The sequence below is a fragment of the Cyprinodon tularosa genome, unplaced genomic scaffold, assembly GCF_016077235.1.
Source record: "Cyprinodon tularosa strain WSP-4 unplaced genomic scaffold, ASM1607723v1 ctg540, whole genome shotgun sequence".
NCBI lineage: Eukaryota > Metazoa > Chordata > Actinopteri > Cyprinodontiformes > Cyprinodontidae > Cyprinodon > Cyprinodon tularosa.
Window position 1 is genome coordinate 836,838 of NW_024039275.1, and position 22,712 is coordinate 859,549.

The 22,712-nt window shown below is 40.5% G+C and overlaps 1 protein-coding gene across 1 annotated transcript in view; it reads left to right on the top strand.

Annotated features, from left to right (window-relative positions):
- Positions 1-22,712, top strand: part of LOC119796274 (methylthioadenosine phosphorylase) — a 50,789-nt gene that overhangs the window by 26,464 nt on the left and 1,613 nt on the right. The window contains exons 6-7 of the mRNA XM_038304767.1: positions 9,225-9,464; positions 20,560-20,682. Of these exons, the coding sequence (XP_038160695.1) occupies positions 9,225-9,464; positions 20,560-20,682 (363 nt within the window). The remainder of the gene's footprint in view (positions 1-9,224; positions 9,465-20,559; positions 20,683-22,712) is intronic.

Genomic DNA, 22,712 nt, shown 5'->3' on the forward strand with positions numbered 1-22,712 from the left:
GGATCTTTTCACCAGTTAGAGACAAAGAAACAAATCCATCCATAATGAAAGGCTTAAAATCAGCATACTCGCAAGGCTGTGTTGAAAGCGGATGAACATCGCCTTTCAAAGTTTTAATTAGAGCGACGGGCTTAGTGTTCTTTTTCTGCAAAACCGGGCAATTGGCTATAACGTGTCCACCCTTTTTACAATAAAAACACGTCCCATTAGTTTTTAATTCCAACCTGTCATCCGATTTCCCTCCCACGCCACCGAGCACAGCAGATACATCTGTTTCAACAAGCGAGGCAGTTTTGGCCCACTCCTTCCCATTATTTTCAGAGTGGTCAAACTTACTAAAGAGATGTGAGCGCTCAAAATTACTTTTGTGCGTTAACATGTACTCATCAACGAGCACCGCAGCTTCTGACACATTTGAGACTTTATTTTCATTCAAGTAGGTGGTAACTTTCTCAGGCAAATTATTTTTAAAGTCTTCCAACAAAATAAGTTGCTTAAGCTGCGCAAAATCGGCAACCTTCTTAGAAGCGCACCAACGATCAAAGAGAATTTCCTTATCTCTAACAAAATCCACATAAGTTTGATTGTAGCGTTTTTTTAACTTACGAAATTTCTGACGATAAGCCTCTGGTACTAGTTCATACACAACAGTTTCACACTCAAGCCGAGGTAGGCTTCAAAATGCTGTAATGCCAAAAGTAGTGCAAGCGCTTCCTTCTCAATAGTAGAATATCTACTTTGATGATGAGTAAACTTCCTTGAGAAGTAACTTACAGGGTGCTCTATTCCATCTTTATCATCCTGTAGAAGAACAGCTCCTACCCCAACAGCACTGGCATCAATGTCCAGTTTAAATGGCAGACTGAAGTTTGGGGCAGAAAGAACAGGAGAACAAGTGAGCAATCCTTTAAGTTGTTCAAAAGCATGCTGACATTCATCAGACCAAGTAAAAGGTTTAGAGGGGCTTGTCAAAGTTGTTAAAGGGGCTGCTACCGTGGAAAAGTTTCTGCAAAAGCGACGGTAGAATCCAGCCATGCCCAGGAATCAGCGGAGCTCTCTTCTACTGGTAGGAACTGGAAAGTCAGAAATTACTTTGATTTTAGCATCCACAGGACATACCTTTCCTCCACCAACCTGTTGGCCAAGATAGAGAATGGTACCTTTGCCAAACTCACACTTTGAAAGATTGAGTGTCAGTGAGGCAGCTGAAAGGCGTTTGAAGACCTCAAGCAAAGTGGCAAGAGGACTAGACCAGTCATTTGAATACACAACAATGTCATCTAGATATACCCGGCAGTTTGGCACATCACCCAGTACTTTATTTACAAGCCTTTGAAATGTGGCCGGAGCATTACACAGCCCGAAAGGCATCACTGTGTACTGGAGAAAACTGTCCGGTGTGACAAAAGCTGATATGTCAGAGGCTCCTTTTGTTAGGGGCACCTGCCAATAACCTTTCAGCATGTCAAGTTTAGTGACAAATGTTGCAGGTCCAATCTCATCTATACAGTCTTCAATGAGAGGCAAAGGGTGTGCATCAAGGACTGTTACAGCATTCACTTTGCGAAAGTCTGTACAGAACCTTGAACTTCCATCAGCCTTCATGTCCAACAAACATGGAGAACTCCATGGGCTATAACTTGGAATGGCAAGTCCATTCTCAAGAAGATACTCAACCTCCTTTTTCATGATCTCCCTCTTGGTGGGGTTGACACGATATGCCCTCTGCTTTACAGGTGCTGGTCATAAAATTAGAATATCATGAAAAAGTAGATTGATTTCAGTAATTCCATTTAAAAAGTGAAACTTGTATATTATATTCATACATTACATACAAACTCATATATTTCAGATGTTTATTTTGTTTAATTTTGATGATTACAAATGACAACAAATGAAAATCTCAAATTCATCATATCAGAAAATTAGAATATTACTGAAGACCAATAAAAACAAAGGATTTATAGAAATGTTGGCCAACTGAAAAGTATGAACATGAAAAGTATGAGCATGTACAACACTCAGTATTTAGTTGGGCCTCCTTTGGCCTGTATTAATGCAGCAATGCGGCGTGGCATGGAGTCGATCAGTCTGTGGCACTGCTCAGGTGTTATGATAGCCCAGGTTGCTCTAATAGTGGCTTTTAGCTCTTCTGAATTGTTGGGTCTGGTGTATTGCATCTTCTTCTTCACAATACCCCATAGATTTTCTATGGGGTTAAGGTCAGGAGAGTTTGCTGGCCAATTAAGAACAGGGATACCATGGTCCTTCAACCAGGTACTGGTAGCTTTGGCACTGTGTGCAGGTGCCAAGTCCTGTTGGAAAATGAAATCTGCATCTCCAAAAAGTTGGTCAGCTGCAGGAAGCATGAAGTGCTCTAAAACTTCCTGGTATGTGGCTGCGTTGACCCTGGACCTCAGAAAACACAATGGACCAACACCAGCAGATGACATGGCACCCCAAACCATCCATGACTGTGGAAACTTTACACTGGACTTCAAGCAACGTGGATGAAGTGCCTCTCTTCTTTTCCTCCAGACTCTGGGACCTTGATTTCCAAAGGAAATGCAAAATTTACTTTCATCAGAGAACATGACTTTGGACCACTCACCAGCAGTCCAGTCCTGTTTCTCTTTAGCCCAGGCAAGACGCTTCTGACGCTGTCTGTGGTTCAAGAGTGGCTTGACACAAGGAATGCGACAGCAGAAACCCATGTCTTTCATACGTCTGTGTGTGGTGGTTCTTGAAGCACTCACTCCAGCTGCAGTCCACTCTTTGTGAATCTCCCCCACATTTTTGAATGGGTTTTGTTTCACAATCCTCTCCAGGGTGCGGTTATCTCTCTTGCTTGTACACTTTTTTCGACCACATCTTTTCCTTCCCTTCGCCTCTCTATTAATGTGCTTGGACACTGAGCTCTGTGAACAGCCAGCCTCTTTAGCGATGACCTTTTGTGTCTTGCCCTCCTTGGGCAAGGTGTCGATGGTCGTCTTTTGGACAACTGTCAAGTCAGCAGTCTTCCCCATGATTGTGTAGCCTATAGAACTAGACTGAAAGACCATTTAAAGGCTTTTGCAGGTGGTTTGAGTTAATTAGCTGATTAGACTGTGGCACCAGGGGCCATCAATTTTGAACCTTTTCACAATATTCTAATTTTCTGATATGATGAATTTGAGATTTTCATTTGTTGTCATTTGTAATCATCAAAATTAAACAAAATAAACATCTGAAATATATGAGTTTGTATGTAATGTATGAATATAATATACAAGTTTCACTTTTTAAATGGAATTACTGAAATCAATCTACTTTTTCATGATATTCTAATTTTATGACCAGCACCTGTATAGGTGCAGGATTGGTAAGAACAATGTCATGAGACACCACACTAGTTTGGGTGGGAACATCCCCAAACAGACATGGGAAGTCAAAAAGGAGTTTTTTAATGTCCTCCACTTGGCTATCTGATAAATGGGATAGATAACTGGGCAGGTTAGCTAGTATTTCACTATTGCTAAGTCTTGCAACCTGTGGTGGGTCTTTGCGCATTACCACATCCTCCCCAGTCAACTTTGAAATGCAGGACACAGGGGAAACTGCTTCAACCTGACTCTGGGCTGGTTGATCAGTCACCCTGGAATGATACAATTTCATCATATTAACATGACAAAGCCTGGTCTTGCGAAGGCGATCTGGGGTTTGGACAACGTAGTTCGTTTCACTAACTTTCCTTTCTACCACATATGGTCCTGAAAACTTTGTTTCCAATGAAGAACCAGGGATGGGTAGTAGGATCAAAACTTTATCACCAGGATGAAACTCACGAGTGACCGCTTTCTGGTCGTAGTGCCGTTTCATTTTGACCTGCTTTGAAGTCAAGGCATTCTGAGCAAGAGAGCAAGCTGTTTGAAGGCGCTCTCTCATCTTCGAGACATACTCTGGAATACTTTTTACAGAGGGAGAGGGTGAAACTAGCTGGTCTTTAAGGACATTTAGAGGTCCCCTAACCTCATGTCCAAACACAAGTCCAGCAGGACTGCAACCTAAAGTGTCCTGCACAGTTTCACGCACAGCAAACAACAAAAATGGGATACCTTCATCCCAATCCCTCTCTGTTTCCATACAGTATTTTCGCAGAATTGTCTTTAATGTCTGGTGGAATCTTTCTAGTGCACCTTGGCTTTCAGGGTGGTAAGAGCTTGAGGTGACATGCTCTATCCCCCACTGTTTTAGTGCCTGGGCAAAGGTTCTGGACTTGAAGTTGGTGCCCTGGTCCGTTTGGACAACCCTAGGAAGACCAAACATGGAGAAAAACTTAACCAGAGCTTTTATGACCACGGAAGCAGTGATCCTCCTCAGGGGCACGGCCTCAGGAAACCTTGTGGAAGCACACATCATCGTCAAGATGTACTGGTTTCCACTTCTTGACTTTGGTAAAGGCCCCACACAATCCACAATCACCCTTCCAAATGGTTCACCCATTACTGGAATTGGGCACAAAGGAGCAGGAGGTATAACCTGGTTTGGCTTGCCTGCAACTTGACAAACATGGCATGTACGACAGTAAAGTGAAACATCAGATTTGAGACCTGGCCAAAAGAAGTGTCTCAGAACTTTGTCATAAGTTTTATTTATACCCAAATGCCCTGACAGTGGATGATCATGAGTTAATGCTAGCACCTGTCTGCGGTATGGGGTTGGCACAACAACCTGATACGTGGCACTCCAGTCTTCCAAGTTCTCACCAGCCCAGCGTCGCAACAGGAGACCATCATCAAGCACATATGCCACCTTCTTCCTCTGGGCTTCCTGCTGAGTAAGAACAGAAGAATGGCATTTCAACAGAGTCATGTCCTGTTTTTGTGCCACAATGAACTCCTCTCTAGAAGCTGGTAATTTGGACATATCTGGACCAGGAAGAGGAAAGACACTTTCAGGTTTGTTGAGTTCAGTCTCTGATGTGACAGGCTGAGACTGCCCTGTGGCAAGAAAAGAGTCAGACAAATCAGGACTGTATTTCTTTGACTGGGCCCGTGTGACTGCACAAGCAGGGAAAATACCAGAAGACATTGGTTCAAAGTCCACGCTTGTGTCAGGTGTGTCCAACACCTCAGGCACAGGTAATACCTTTCCACCAGCTAAGTCATTCCCCAGAATGAGATCAATCCCCCTTATGGGCAAGGTGGGAAGAACAGCAACCCTGCAAAAACCACTCACAACAGATGAAGTAAGGTGGATTTTATGCAAGGGTGCAGACACAAAAGCCATTCCTATACCTTGGACAACCACTCTTGACTGACAAGATGAGGTGACAGGCAGAGACAAAATACCCTCTCGAATGATTGTCTGGGACCCGCCTGTGTCCCTCAGTATTTTAACTTGCCGGCCGTCCTTTGGATCCCCTGTTAAAGAGACAAGACCCTGGTTAACAAAGGGTAGAAAACAGGGATCTAGTTCATCTCCATTTTTAGCAGTCTGATTGCTAGAGAGCGACACATTTTTAAGCAACCCAACACCTTTTGTCTGTGTTGCCAAAGCCTTGCTTTTTAAGGACAAGCAGTCAGCAATGACATGGCCCTTTTTATGGCAGTAAAAGCACTCTCTTGCCTCACGAAGAGAAAGTGGAGGCTGCTTAGCCTTAACTTCCGATGGGGTGGGGTCAAGCTTTTGCTGACGGATGTTCAAAACTTTATCTGTACGGGGTACAGACACAAATACATTTTTGTGTGTCAACATAAACTCATCAGCTACAATAGCTGCTTTAGACAGAGAGGCCACATTTTGCTCTTTCAAAAAGACTACCAATCTCTCAGGCAATGTGTTCTTGAAGTCTTCCAACAGAATTAGTTGGCGAAGGGACTCAAAGTTACCTTTAACCTCACTGGCAGCACACCATTTGTCAAAAAGGAGTCCTTTCTCACGTGCAAATTCCACATAGGTCTGGGCACTAGACCTCTTATGGTTTCTGAATTTCTGCCTGTAAGCTTCAGGTACAAGCTCATAAGCACGCAAGATTGACTCTCTCAGTACATCATATTTCATGCTGTCCTCTGTTGACAGAGATGAAACAACCTCCTGTGCTTTACCCATGAGCTTGCACTGCAGTAGCACAGCCCACATCTCCTTTGGCCACTCAAGTGCTACAGCAATCCTCTCAAATGCATTAAAGTAAGAGTCCACTTCTGACTCCCTAAACACAGGAACCAAAGCAATATTCTTACTGACATCAAACTTGTTCCTATCTAGCACCACATGGGGAGAATCAGAGTAGACAGATGAACGAGGTGGTGATTTATCACGTGAAAGCCTCATATCCTCAACCTCAAGCTGTTTCAGTTTAATCTCCTTTTCAGCTTCAATCTCCAACTTGCGCATTTCAAGCTTGAAATTAAACTCAGCTTTTCTCACCAACTCGCGCTCCTGAGCCTCCAACTGCAGGCGAGCTAGCCGAACCTTGAGTCTAGCGTTACCACTGGAGCCACTGAACTCTGGTGACACAGGATCGAACCGTGGTAACGTTGTAGGAGGCGTCCTTGGTTCTACCAATTCCTTTGGAGGAGTGGCCAATGCAGGAGCTCCTTTATCTTTCGAAGGATGGAGTCCTAGATCAACAGAAGAGTCATCACACACATCTACATCCATTTTGCTTGAGTCCGTGAGGACTTTAATCTCAACCAGTTTTTGAACAACGTTTTTAATTTCAGCTTTCGAAAAATGTTTTTTCACCGGAATGTCAAAATGCTCAGCCAGACATAACAAGTCGTCCTTACGACACATTTCCAGCTTTGCATGGCTAGGAGCCTGTACAAACTCCTCGAAGCTAAAGCTCATGTCTAAACAAACACAAGGTTCTCCCAAATTATTGTGGAAGTCAAAAGCTTAGGGAAAAAGTGACTATCCCGGACAAGCCCCCACTTGTTACGGCTCCCCCCCTTTACTGGGGAGAGAGGGAAGTAACTTGACAACCACAAAAAAAATTCAGAGACCAAGTGAATGTTAGAAAAGAAAAATCAGGGATTTATTGGTTACAGAAAATCCCAAGCAACTCATACAAATGGTGGGGGAGAAAGGGACGATTAGGTGGTGCCAAATCAAAGAAAATAATAAAACAAGAACAGGGCCTACCTACGGTCTAAGCTACATAAAACAAATGAAACAAAAACCCTGCTTAACTAATCTAACAAAAAGATTCACCAAAACTTTACAAGGGTGGCATCCACCTACTTACCTAGTGTGTTTAACAGAAATATTCCTACGTGATGAGATGTACAGGGTACCCCAACCTTACCTTGTCCACTAACTCCCACCACAGACCATTAGACACACAGAACACAACCATGCAGCAAGCAAGCCAAGGAAAAAGGGCCTAGGATCTCTAAGTGGCTTGCTTATATAGGACCTCCCTGGATCCTGATTGGTCCAAAGGTGGAGAGAATCAATCAGGGGAAGATGGATCCCAGCTTCTGCTACCTGTGTAGAAGCAGAGGGGAGGGGGGAGGGGAAAGAAAAACAAACAGCCTGGCAGGCATGTAACAGCGCGCCTGCGCGTTCACGACGCTACGGAAACCGCGGCAGACCAAACCAGATGAAAGTGCGCATTCAGCTCGGCAAAGAACTCATGCTCTTCCTCAACACTGAAGTCCTCAGACATTTTTCTTTCGTTGTTTCTTTCTTTGCACAGGTAAACAGCACATTTCTTCTGCTACGCTTGCATTATCGGCAGAGCAGACGCTGAATGCGCACTTTCATCTGGTTTGGTCTGCCGGCTTCCGTAGCGTTGTGAACGCGCAGGCACGCGCTTTCAGGAAATCCTATACACTACTGTTTATGCTCTAAAAACATTCTAAATGACTTCGTTTCGAGTAAATTATGGACGCTACCCACTCAGGACACTTGGATTACATTGGACGAGCAGTATGGAGGAATATTGACACGTTTTTTGTGGACTTTTATGGACCTTTCTGCCTCGGGCGCTGGGCACCTCCATTATTTGAATGTCAGCAGACAGCAAGAAGCCTCCCAGATCTCCAGATGCATTTGAGATATCAAAAAAGTACTCCAGGGTGTTGTTCAGGATGGGGGTGAGTAGAAAATGAAGGCTAATCATGTTTTGGGTGTACTATTCCTTTAAGCCATTCTAATAAATTCATATCTAGTGAAGTGAATGAGACATTCTCCCACTAGAGTTTGGGATCTCTACAGCTTCTGTGCCGATTATCAAAACACTCTTTAACTTAAAGAGGTTGAAACTGATTTTTGAAGATTGGGTGCAGTGGTGTGATAAATTACACCTTCTGTGACACAAAATAGTTTTTTGCAACGTATTTAGGCAGGAATGAAGCTGTGTAAAATTCAAATATCTGCCGAGTTGATCAAGATGTTGCTTAACTGCAAAAGGGCTCAGAGGTTTTTTGGAGGTGTTAGCCCGCTTCTCTAGCTGTCAGCTGACCAGGCAATTGACAACTTGTTCCAAGCAGATTTTCAAGCTCCCCCTAGCTTCCACCAGTAAAAAAGAAGTTAAACACATGTATACTTTAGTTGGATTAAATCTAGCAGTTAAGGTTTAGTTCATTTTGATGTGTAATTTATCGCTAAGCTGAGCTGTTTGACTTAGATTAATGTTAAGCTGAACAAAAAGAATTGTTTTAATAAACTTTAATGTCTGGATAGATATACTGTAGAGGATATTAGGAAATCAATAATTTACCTTTGTCGCATGCCTGATATAATGATATAACTGCCAGAGTTATTCAAAGATTAAATCAATAAAAATCAAAATTAGGAAAGTTTTACCCCATTGCCATAAGTGGCACCGTTGTCGTGGAACAATCTACTTTTTAATGCGATTAATATGCAAGATTTAAGAGTTCTCATCATCACTACCTGCTGGACTGGAGCTGTAGTGCAACTTTTATCACAGCCTTCCTATACATCGTTAGGCTGATGAATACAATGTCCAAGGCGTTACACAGCACTGGAAACATAGAGCGAAAAAATAACCAGGTTTTTGTTGTAACAGATTAAACCAAAAATCACTCAAAAATTTGGTAATAAAGTATCTTACGATGTTTGGTTCTTCTAATACAATAACCCCTGGTGATAAAGGTAAATAGATGAGCAAATATTAGAGTTTTAAGAAGGGGCTGTTTATATGCAATAGAAGGAAATGCCATGAATGAGCAATTCCCACGTACAGCTTTTATAGGTAGTGTTCTCTGTGACAGGTTCTGGTGGAGGTGGCGCGGAGTTTGGGCGTCAAGTGCCACGTGCGAGGGACCATGCTGACCATTGAAGGACCCCGTTTCTCCTCTCGGGCTGAGAGCCTGATGTTCAGGCAATGGGGCGCTGACGTCATCAACATGACCACAGTCCCAGAGGTGGTCCTCGCCAAAGAGGCTGGCATGTGCTACGCCAGCATCGCCATGGCAACAGACTACGATTGTTGGAAGGAACATGAAGAGGCGGTGAGTGGCAGGACATGGCTGAGAACTGTTTTCAATTTTTGTTGTTTCTTGGCTTTTGACTCTGGGGAAAAAGGGTTGTGCAGATGTGTCCTGTCTGGTGTTTTGCACCAAGAGTTTCAGCCAAGTCAGACTCATGGCTGAATTTTGTTTCAATGCTGTTTTAAATCAATCAAAGATGGAGCCAATCTGTGTTTCTAGATGGTCGTTGAGGTCTATCTACTGAAATAAAAAAAAAAGGATAAAATGTTTTATACTTTTGCTGTACACTATAATAACCTTTTGTGCTTTAAACATCTAAGCAGTCAACGATATGAATAGAGCTATACTAAATGCCGGTTTCTGCTAATATTTTTGACATTTTATTTTTTGAGATCTTGAAATTTCTCAGCATTGGTAACATCAGATAGTTTCACTTCTCTGTTCTGTCAAAAATGGACTGAGACTTCTCAAGTATTCACAGATCTTTTGTGTGCCATTTGAACATTGAGCTTAACCTATTCGATATCTGACTGACTCATTAGGATGCTATGTAGCTGTGGTTGACCTGCCTTTTTAATGTCGGCTGGAGGACTGGGTCAACACCTTTGAAGTGACAGACCAGGATGGTGGCCCTAACCTTTTGAAATTGAAGGCAAAAAAATACACATGTATTGAAAAGAGTTGTTTAGGAAGTGGTGAGTGTCGGGGGACTGGATTTTTTTAAACTTACAGGCAAGACACCATGGTGGTAAGTTTCTTTTCCAGTAGAAGGAGACAGTGCAGCAACACGTGGGGGATGGGCAGTTGTGTGCTACTTTCTGATCACCAGGTGGAGTCTTTACTCAGACTGGTGCTTTCACTGAGTTTACAATGAAGCCACAGGAATTATAAACAGGTATTATGACTATAAACATTCAGTTTCCCTAGTTAACCTGTCCAGTTTTCCAGGTTTGGAAATCTACATGACAACAGCAGCTCCCTTTTAAAACAGTAAAATATGTCCCTTTATTGGAAGCTGGTTTACTAAGGTCTAGAAACCGACGTCCATTTATTCCCCCAAACCTACTGATGGCAATCTCTCCTGAAGCTGAAATGAAAGCGGTCATTACAAAAATGCTGAATGTGGTCAGCCTCTTTCACTTTACTTTAGGGCTTATAAGGAAGCTGGCCTACAGTATGATGCACAGCTGTTCCTTACTCAGCATTTTCCTTTTATTAGCACAGCTCTGTGCTGTAGGTCCAACGAATAAAACGATTATTTTACAATTATATCCCCGTGTCCCATGATAGACGTCACTTTTAAAGGCTGGATATGGTTTAATTGCAAGGCAGGTTGGAAATCATTAACTGACTCCTCTCGTCTGCAGTTCTGTTTACAACTGCTTTCCTGATCACAGTTTCTATTACTTTTAATATTTCCTCATGCAAGGTGTTGGTAAATCCTTGTGGTTTTGCACAGTTTTGTATTAGTTGTATGATATTGAGCTCCCAGAAGTCTGTATTGTCTGTGGGTTCCTAAAGCTTCCGGCGTGGCCTCTTCTGTGGCAGCCACTCTCCTTAAAGCAGTTCATACATTGCTTGTGTGTGGGCGAATTTTGGCTTTATTTGTCTCGAATCCAGCTAGACTCAACTCTACTTCCGAGTTCCTGCAGCTGACCTCTTCCCCCTCCTGTTGCAAAACCCTCGCCACATCCTTCCGCCCCCCCCAATCACTCCGTCTCAGCCTCATCCTACCTCCTAGCCTCTCCCTGTTTGCCTCCCCCCTCCTCACCCACACTCAGCTCAGCCTGCCAGCCTCCGGTGGAAGCCCTGCCAGAGGAGGTTGAGTCACAATGAGTCATGAGCTTCACTGTCTTCGTGCTATGAAGTTCCACAAAAACACAAACCTATTCATTAAGCATGACATAAAAAGGGAGGAAGGAGGAGGAAAGCACCGGATGGGTATAGCAGCAATGTCTGTTTGTACTTAATGCTCATTACATCATCTTCAGACTTCCACAACTGATATATGTTGATGTTTAAAAGATAATTTCCTAAAAATAAAAAACAGGGTCCATGAACACATTTCAGATAATTCATTGTGAGATATTTTCTAAGATGCCTAGAAAAATGTATGTAACAGAGAGTCACCAAATAATCACTTGTGTTGAAACGTTCTCACCTACAGGTTCAAGCAGGTGCAATTTGTGTTTCCAAGCTGACGATAAAAGAGTTCCCTGCTATTTTCTTAGCAGTTTAAGAAGAAAAACTAAAGGTTGACGGTGACGATAGATATTTCTTTAAGCCGTTGATACTTAAATGTACAGGTGCTGGTCATAAAATTAGAATATCATGAAAAAGTAGATTGATTTCAGTAATTCCATTTAAAAAGTGAAACTTGTATATTATATTCATACATTACATACAAACTCATATATTTCAGATGTTTATTTTGTTTAATTTTGATGATTACAAATTACAACAAATGAAAATCTCAAATTCATCATATCAGAAAATTAGAATATTGTGAAAAGGTTCAAAATTGATGGCCCCTGGTGCCACACTCTAATCAGCTAATTAACTCAAACCACCTGCAAAAGCCTTTAAATGGTCTTTCAGTCTAGTTCTATAGGCTACACAATCATGGGGAAGACTGCTGACTTGACAGTTGTCCAAAAGACGACCATCGACACCTTGCACAAGGAGGGCAAGACACAAAAGGTCATCGCTAAAGAGGCTGGCTGTTCACAGAGCTCAGTGTCCAAGCACATTAATAGAGAGGCGAAGGGAAGGAAAAGATGTGGTCGAAAAAAGTGTACAAGCAAGAGAGATAACCGCACCCTGGAGAGGATTGTGAAACAAAACCCCTTCAAAAATGTGGGGGAGATTCACAAAGAGTGGACTGCAGCTGGAGTGAGTGCTTCAAGAACCACCACACACAGACGTATGAAAGACATGGGTTTCTGCTGTCGCATTCCTTGTGTCAAGCCACTCTTGAACCACAGACAGCGTCAGAAGCGTCTAAAGAGAAACAGGACTGGACTGCTGGTGAGTGGTCCAAAGTCATGTTCTCTGATGAAAGTAAATTTTGCATTTCCTTTGGAAATCAAGGTCCCAGAGTCTGGAGGAAAAGAAGAGAGGCACTTCATCCACGTTGCTTGAAGTCCAGTGTAAAGTTTCCACAGTCAGTGATGGTTTGGGGTGCCATGTCATCTGCTGGTGTTGGTCCATTGTGTTTTCTGAGGTCCAGGGTCAACGCAGCCACATACCAGGAAGTTTTAGAGCACTTCATGCTTCCTGCAGCTGACCAACTTTTTGGAGATGCAGATTTCATTTTCCAACAGGACTTGGCACCTGCACACAGTGCCAAAGCTACCAGTACCTGGTTGAAGGACCATGGTATCCCTGTTCTTAATTGGCCAGCAAACTTTCCTGACCTTAACCCCATAGAAAATCTATGGGGTATTGTGAAGAAGAAGATGCAATACACCAGACCCAACAATTCAGAAGAGCTAAAAGCCACTATTAGAGCAACCTGGGCTATCATAACACCTGAGCAGTGCCACAGACTGATCGACTCCATGCCACGCCGCATTGCTGCAGTAATACAGGCCAAAGGAGGCCCAACTAAATACTGAGTGCTGTACATGCTCATACTTTTCATGTTCATACTTTTCAGTTGGCCAACATTTCTATAAATCCTTTGTTTTTATTGGTCTTCAGTAATATTCTAATTTTCTGATATGATGAATTTGAGATTTTCATTTGTTGTCATTTGTAATCATCAAAATTAAACAAAATAAACATCTGAAATATATGAGTTTGTATGTAATGTATGAATATAATATACAAGTTTCACTTTTTAAATGGAATTACTGAAATCAATCTACTTTTTCATGATATTCTAATTTTATGACCAGCACCTGTATATTTTCTATTCACTTTATTTTTATAGCTCAAATTCAAAACCAATTTTTTTCCCCCAGCGTTATATTGCCATTACACTGTCGATAGTACAGAGCAACGGAATTAACTCTCTGCATTAAACCCATCCTTATGGGGAGCAGTGGGCTGCCATTGTGTGGCGCCCATGGAGCAGTGTGGGGTTAAGGGTCTTGCTCAGGGAGCCATAGTGGCAGTCTGTGGGAGTGGGGCTTTAACTCAAAACCTCCGGATTCCGAGCTCTATGTCCTAACCAACAGGCCGCAACTCCCCACTAACACATGTCCTCTCAAGGCACTTTACAGAGGCAATTCAACCAGATCATATAGTCAGATTGGTTCAAAGTTTTCTATCTAAGGAAAACAAGCTGATTACTTTGACTCAACAGCAATCCCTTACACCAAGCATGCATGTATATTAGGGCTGCAACTAACGATTATTTTAAAAATCGATGAATCGGCCGATTATTTTTTCGATTAATCGATGAATCGGACAAAAAAAATTTTTTATATTAACCTCTTTATTCCAAAATAAAAATTTTAGACAGAACAAACAAGCACACAAGTACAGGTTGCTCATTAACTGTACTGGTGCAATATGAAAAATAAATGTTTGTGTAAAAACTACGCAAACTTACATGAGAAATGTAGCTGTACATCCACAAAATATAGGCTACTTTGTTTCATAAAGCGCAAAAAGAGACAGGCATTTTTGTTTTTTAAAGCCCCAAAGGGGTTCAAACAATAGGTCCCCCCATTTCAACAAATGAGTTTTTTTTAGACTAGAAGAGTTCTGCCTTTTAAGACAGGAAAGTATAGCAGTTAAAGTTGCTGCTTGAGAAAATACTGAACCATAGAGATAAAAATAGCCCTGTGATTCAAATTATAAATTGTATTTGGAATAAAAATGAGAGAACTAGGGGTGCTAAAAAACACATCCTCCAAAGACAGGTATTTACATGGGAATGTGGCAGTTAATTAATTGACATATTACTGATCTTGCTGGATTTTGTTCTGCTTTACTTCCATAAATTGCAGGATCTTCTTTTCTTTATCTTTGCCAGAAGATTTAAACTTTAAAAGCCTTGCCCTCATAATTTGCAAGTTAATTTATTTATAAAGAAAATATAAACGCTGCTTAAACAAATTTAAATGAAATTAAAAGTAAAATAAGTAGCCAACCTTATCACTGTCTGTAACCTACTAACAAGGTAAGGAAAGCATCAGATGAGCTACCTGAGAAACTAACGTTACGTTTCCCCTCTTTAAAATGAAACAAACATGGTCGCTCACCCTGCTGATCAGCTCTCTTCACTGCCATTGAAGGCTCCAACGTGTTTTCTTTTCAGGTGCTGCATCATAACAGTGGTGCTTCCGCGCCATGTTCATTTGTTTTTACAAAAGTTGCATGTTACGACTTTTTTCACTTTACAAAGCGCAGGCTATTTTAATTATTGTGATCAATTTGCGCCGTCAATCCCGGCGCATGCGCGCTTCATTTGCAGTCTGGACGCTGAGGGTAAACTCCTCACTAAAATCCTGCGGCTCTGACTGCCGTGCTGAGAGGGATTCCTGTGGGAGAGGGAGAAAGGCGTTGGGATGGGGGAGGCGCCCCACGGCAGGCAAAAGCCGCCAGTGACACCGTAAAAAGTCGCCAGATTTGTCGCTAGTCGCTTTTTTGAAAAATAGTCGCTGGAGGGGTCTGAAAAGTCGCTGAGTTGACAACACTGCAACTGCGGCGCTGACTCGCTCCGCCATATTTTTTTTTCTTCCCCCGGATGACGGCGGCGGCGGATGACGCATTAATCGCGCGACACAACTAATCGATGATTAAATTCGTTGCCAACGCTTTTAAAAGTCGATTTTTATCGATTTTATCGATTCGTTGTTGCAGCCCTAATGTATATGCATGCATACAGTTATGCATACAGTTAGTCACAGCAAGAGAAACAGGACTATACTGAAAAACATGCCAAGCTCCAACATCTATAAGCAAAGGTGTTGATGGCAGCAGTACAGCTGATATTTCTCTTCAATATGTGAAATCTGGTGATTATTCGGTACGTGAACATTTAAATGACTGGAGGGAATTGCCTCATTTGTGCTCACATAATTCTCTTGCTGCAGAGAGGTGTGTTAAACTACGACTCTGCTTCATGGTCTGCACCATGTGTTGGAAGTGTTTTGGAAGACTAATAACTTCGGTCAGATTCATAGAAAGAAGAGCTGCACCATCCATAGTGGGATGGATGCCGTCTCTCCGAATCAGACCAGGTTTTCCCCAAAAGGATTGCCAATTATCAATGTAGCCCACATCGTTTTCAGGACACCACCTGGACAAGCAGCGTTTGAATGTCGACATGCAGCTAAACATGTCATCTCAGGGAGGGAACCAGAGAAAATGGCTGAGTTTAACATTGTTTTGGCAAACTTACACACCGAAGCCTCCGAGCAGGGAAAATTGGTTACAAATGTGGGAGGGTTGGTGGTGACCAGTGGGCAGAGACCAACGACTGTGCTTTTTGCGTCCCTTCACCTTGTCACCTGGCTGCTCAGAAACTGTTGAAAGACCACTAAACTAAAGTTTTCCTGATCTTGGTGGCTCCAGGCTGTTCACTAGTGGGCCTAATCTGATTCCATGAATTTCGACAAACCAAACCCGGGTTTCTAACTCTGACACCCTCGCCTCCAAAGCTAAGGGAGATTTAGAGAGAGAGAAGGGTCAGGGGAGACAAAGAGAGAAGCCATAGCTAAGCTAGCTCTAGCGTTGGCTAGCTACCTCTTAATACCAGAAATAAAAACTGTGTGAATGCATGAAGTTTCTTGTGGAAAAGTGCTTCTGGACAATTAGTTACTCGGAGATATAGAAAAGAGAACTCTGCTCAGACAGAGATAGCCTGACCATCACCACAGAATGTAGGTCAGCAGTCAAAACAGGAAGTATACGCAATACGCCTCACCGATAGCAGCACCCTCTAGTGGCCAGGACCTCTAGTGGAGTGGAACTTTTCTGAAATTAGTTTAGAGTAATTAATAAAGAATAAAATGGTAAATGAAAAATGCCTTTAAGTAGTTCTCAAGGGGTTAAAAGACAGCCCAGCTGCCCCCCCCCCTCTCTCTCTCCACATCTCTTTTGGTCTTCATATAAAGGGAGCTCCTCAAGGGAGAAGAGTACAGCAGTATGTTTACAGATAAAACCCAAGTAGAAGATTAACAACAGACTGCATTTAAATGTTATATGATTATTCACTAAACTTTTGGTTTCTTTTCCACATCACTGAATTTACAGGATTAAGTATTTTAAAGACTTGTGTCATTGTGAATAGCTCTGGTGTTTAGGGTAATATTTGAAAATAAACAGCTCTGATTTTACTCAATTAATTGAAGGTAACCCAGAGAGGTTGTATGATCAACATTTTTGATATTTGAACATGAGGTGCTTTGTGTTAGAGAGTTGTCTGCATTTATTAAACAGATAGTACAGCTGGTATTTGAAGCAGGTTTAAGCATTTTGTATGGGGAATTTCCGATGTTCGCATTACTAAATGTGAATGAGTATTTCCTGTAGGGTTATAACCTTAGCTGTAAAACGTGCAAATGAGTGCCAGCACTTCCTGATCAAGCAGTGGTAGAAATAATTGAACCCCTTGTTTTTTTTGTTTTTTTTAATAAAACAATGTTTGTAGCTTCCTGATATCTGCTGTGCGGCCTGAATGAACAGCCTGTAGTTTTCAGTACAAAGTACAGCGAGGTGGAAAACTATTAGCACTAGTTCTTTGGCATGCCAAAATAAATATTATTTTCAGTATATTTATATAATATCTATAAGCACAGTGATCCAACTCCTCTTCTAATTCCGGACTAAGCTTTTCTTTTCCACTGGTAATACAATTTATTTATTAAAATTTTTTTTTTTTGAAAATGTATCTTTGAGCTCCGTGTCTTTGTGGCTGGAAGGCCTCTTTGCTAGAGCTGGGTATTTTCACCAAAGTCCTGAATCGATTTGATTTTGATTCATACAGTTCTAAAGCACTTTGGGTACAATTTGGCTATTGTAAAGGGCTATACAAATAAATTTGATTTGATAAAACGATTAATTTTGATGCAACCGTTTTTACAGTAATGAAAGTGATTCAACCATGTTTCAAAATACTCATGTATTTTATTTTTTCCAGTCATATTAAACACTAAGTGCAAACTTGTAAATCAGACAGTTTAAACTTGAGATGTGAACAAAACTGCCTCAAAAGTGCAAACTTGTTAGTGAAAAGTGAAAAAGTGAAGCCTCACACGAGCAAGCAGACGTGACACAGCGGGGACACAGCAGACATGAGCTGCATTATCTTCAATGCACAAGCCATATTTGCAGCGTTGTCTGTAACAACTACAGGGTGTTTTCTGGTCAGCCCCCATTTGTTAATGTCTTCAGTCAACCTATTGGTTATATTTGCAACTGTCTGGCTTGAAGTGATCTTGGTGGTCTGTAGCACGAGATGCTCATAATCAGTGTAGAGGGAAGCCACCTTGTAGCCATGTTTATATCCTCAGAATTCTTTGATTGGATTGAAATGTCTTTAGATTAAATGAAAAAAGTAATCCAAGTACATCTTTATGTCAAACTTCCCAAAACAACCAACGCAGACCTGTTGTGCTTCTCCTCATACAGCCTTGATCTAAATTCGAAGTGTTTAGAAGAATGCCGGTCAAATCATGGATCCTCCTAAATCACTCATCTTAATCAGAATACAGTCTAACAGAGTTTCTGTTGATATTATGCCAACTGGCTTATTTACACAACCCATTTTATTCAGATTGGCCCATTACTAGAGCCCGACTGATGTGGAATATTGACGGCTTTAAAAAAAATGATATGATATATTAACTGATATCTGATGAATATCGACCAGAATATTAGAAAAAAACATGTACATACGCAAGATATGCGGCTTTAAAGCAAATTATTTTCTAGATTTATTTAATATTTATGATAAATATCAGCTTTTGGTAGAACTGTCATATTGGACCCTAAGTTACTTATTTAGTCATCATGAAAATCATTTTACAGTTGCTAAGTAAACCCTCAGGGTTACATGAACGATAAAATTAAATAACAGCCCTTAGGAAATGGAACAGGCTCTCAAATAATGGCAATAATTGAGAGTCTTTTCCATTTTGTTTTGCTTTTACGTACACACACTTATGCTGACACAATGTTAACCACTCGTAAATCAGCTGTGTGATGAGAGAAAACGTGGCGAACTACCTCATCAAACAAAACATGCGCTGAACAAGCGAGCTGCATTTGCACATACCTGTAAGTTTAGCTCTAAAATGTGCAGATTTTACAGCCTTTCTTTTAATTAGACTTATAAAAGGAAACAAATCAAGAAATCTTAATAATTTCTGACAGGAAATTTGAAAAATTACGAGATGGAACTTCTAAAGACTTTCCTGTTCAAAATGAATGACTATTTTATTTTTAGAAAAGTTCTGCCTCTGCACTTTGAGTTTTTTTGTTTAAAACAGGTGTGTCATTTAAATGGGTGTCAATCTTTCCTTAATAGACACAAAACTTTTATGTTTGGATAAATATGGAGCAGAGAGATTTTAATTTTTTTTATTTGTAGAGTTGTATAGGCAGCAACTTTCTTTCATTGTAGTCTCAGTCATATGTCCTGTCACGATATACTGTATTTAAACAGGCAAAGATAAGTCAAACATTAAGTCATAAATCTATATTTTTTATAGCTTGAAGAATTTCCTATGAAGAATTTCCTTTTTTACTATGGACAATTTTTGTTTGTGGTATAAAGATTGATTGATTGATTTTAGTTGAGTTGAGTGACAGCTCGTATTATTTTCTTCTTTTCCAAAACTTCATTTTATAGTTATAGCACTGTCAACAGTTAAGGAATGCTGATCAAATGCACCATTGGAAAAACTAAGAGGGGCTAAAACGCACAAAAATGTCATAAATATGTTTAAATTGGCTTGATAAGCAAATAATTTATTTTCAATTGTTTATCACATTACTGCCATCCTAAAGGAGTGTTTGTCTGTGGAGTACGGGGGAAAGGATTTCAAGGTTTTTTTAAACGATACCCAACCGTCTTTTATCAAAGATGATAGAAGGCATTGCCAAAGGAAATACTAATAAGTCATTTTTGCCACAAACGATGTAGGAAGTAAAACAGAGATGTGAAAGAATGTGTTTTGTTCAGATGAAACCGAAGGGGAAATTTTTTGCCTGATGGGCAAAACTTTGTCTGGCAGATAACTAACGCGACACGTCCCAGTGAATGCAGCACCCCACAGATAAAACATAGTAGTGGCAGCATCATGCTGTAGAGATACTTTATTTTTTTCACCAAGAACAGGGAAGCTGGTCAGAAGAGTTGATGGGGAGTTGGAGCAACAAATAAAAAACAAGAAGGCAACCTGGAAGACAATCTGCTAGTACAATGCTTCTAAACACACAGCCTACAGTGATGGAAATGTTTTAGACCATATGCGTTAGAATGGCGCAGTTTAGTTTTAGCAACTTGTTGAGGAACACAATGACAGACTGTCCCCATAGTAAAATATAGTAGTGACAGCATGATGCTGCGGGTATGTTTATACTCAGGAACTCATTAGTCAGTGTATGTTTAAGAAAGCCAAACCATGATAAGGTCTCTCTAAAGTTAGGCTGTTTTCAACATCTTCCTCTAACTTTACTTGACTAAAAAGCCTTTTTTTGCTTTAAAGAAGAATGAAATTTGTAATTTAGATTTATAAATGAACTATTTTGTATTTAATGTGATAATTTATCCTGCTTTATCTTAATACTTCTGGTAGGAGAGGAAAAAAAAAAGTTGGGTTCTTGTTTGTTGACATTTCTTTTGGAGAAGACATGAAGAGGAAAATTGTGAAAGAAGAACCTGTTCAGCTGATTAACCTAACCTTCCATGATTATTTATTTTAATTGAGCCTGGAGCAAGAAAAGAAAACTGAAAGGACTTCTGAAAACTTCCTATTAACCCAAGCCACTGTCTGAGGTCATGGCTGGGATACCCATACATGTAACCCGCTAACAGAAAGTCAAATAAAAAAGGAACATGGTCATTTTGAATGGGATGCAAACAGTTTGAGACATTAATGAAGGATGGATCATCTATGGTATAATGCTGCTGCTGCTATTTTCTGCTGTGTTTTAGGTTTGTGTCGACAATGTCCTGAAGACGATGAAAGAAAACGCAAACAAAGCCAGCAGCATCCTGCTTACTGCCATACCACAGATCAGTCAGATGGACTGGACTCAGACCATGAAGAACTTAAAAGTAAGCAGAGACGCTCTATTTCACTTCAGGAAGGTCTTTTGGAACAATTCACTCATCCTTTTTAGGGCTTCATCCTGTAAATAAGCTCCTGTTTCTGTTTTTTTTTTTTTTTTCCCGTTATTTGTCACCAACTTTGAAGTTCCTCAGTAAAACACAACCGTCAAAAACCTCAACGCAGAACCCAAAAGAAACTACCCTAAAACATTCCTTTGCTTTACCAGCATAAAGTTAGACTCTGTATGCGTGTTACGCTCACCAAGGACACAACATATTTGAGGACACGAGACGAAAATGAGGGTTCAAAAAAAGATATTTTATTAATAAATTCTCTCCGCTTTAGTTGTTCTTGGTTCGGCTTCTTCAAATGTTCTGCGGAGAGAAAAATAATTAACGGCCCTCAAATCCCGTGCCCCAAAAAAATAAAAAAAGAAACCCAAAGTAACAACAGAAAGTTGGACCTGGCAGGCCGATCAAACAGAATAAAACGGTACAGCAGGGGGCCAACCCTATACAGGGCCGTCGAAGCCCCTACTGGTACCGGACTAAAGGCAAAAAATAACCTAAGCGAAAGAAAAATCGAAAACAGGACTACCGGTCCCGCCAGGCCAAAAACCTCAAGAAAAAAGTAAGAAAAAGTTAACAAAAATACCACATGGCAGGCTGGAACGTCCGCTGCAGGCCGCAGCGACAAGACAAGTGCGCACCGCGCACGATGGAGCAAATGAAGCAGGTGGGAAGTGGCGTCCAAACGAGGTTGGAAAGGAACGCGAAAGGAACACGCAAGGAACACACCAACATGCTGAAGGCCAGCCTATTTATAGGCGGACGACAGCACCACAAATTAACATAATTAATTTACTAAAAGAATCCTAAAATATATTAACAAAAAGATCCTTCAACTAAAGTTTATAAGCAAACGAAGAAAAGAAATGGACAAAAATCATAATGTGCCTGGGGCACATAACAATGAGATAATTTACATTATGTGGAAGTAAATATGTAGAGTTCAACAAAAAGTCAAAGTTTTTTCCTGTAGTTTAACTCTGGTAACAGTTGAAGTAAATTTCTCTTATCAGTCATTTAAAAAGAGATAGAATAATAATTAAAATGTCTAAAGACGATAATTATTTTCTATATCCCTAGAATAACTTTATTCCCATACATTAAAGTGTAATGGGAGAAGACTATGCTTAATTCAAAACGTGCTGAAAAAAAAGAAAAATTCAACATGTTTCAGCTTTATGGAAACTGCATAAATGGAATAAATACTGTAGGTATATTTTTATTTAGAATCTGAACTGATTTACATTTCTGGTTGAGCCTAAAATTATCCATCTATTTGTTAGATTTTGGCTATCTTTTGTGATTTACTAATTATGTAGTTGTAAATAAGTGATCCTAATTTACTTTACTGTTTCATTTAATTTTAACATATCTTGTACAGTATTCATTTTGCGTTTATGTCTCTGGCTAAATCTGGCATATTTACATGTTAAACCTTGTAAATATCTGCCATTTATAATAAAGGAATAAGAATTTCACAAACATTTTGTCTTCTAGCTGTATGTGGTATTAAAACGTTTAGTTACCCAGCCAGATTTCCAGTTTAAAACTGAGAATCTGTGGGAGCTAAAGATCAAGGTGATGGTAAGGAGGCTTTCCCAACCTAAAACCCTCGGAGATAATCACCTGAAATAAATAGTCAGAAATATGGATATGTAAAGAGTTGACATTTACACTGGTTTGTTGAGATTTCTGATTTTTTTTTTTTATTCGTTTTTTTTTTTTCTGTCAGGATACACTGATATCTATGACACGTCTATAAAGAATATATAGAGGGGGAAAAAAAAAAAAAAAGCAAGGGATTGGCTAATTTTGGGCTTGGATTTGTAACTGTGATTCTGAGAACTGCTTCATTGGACCAAAAACAAAATCCCACATTTCCTGTATTTACCTCATAAAACAACCTTGTGACAAGAGGTTTTAATCTCAATCTAGGGTAAAATACCTCTTAAAATGCCAATGATTCT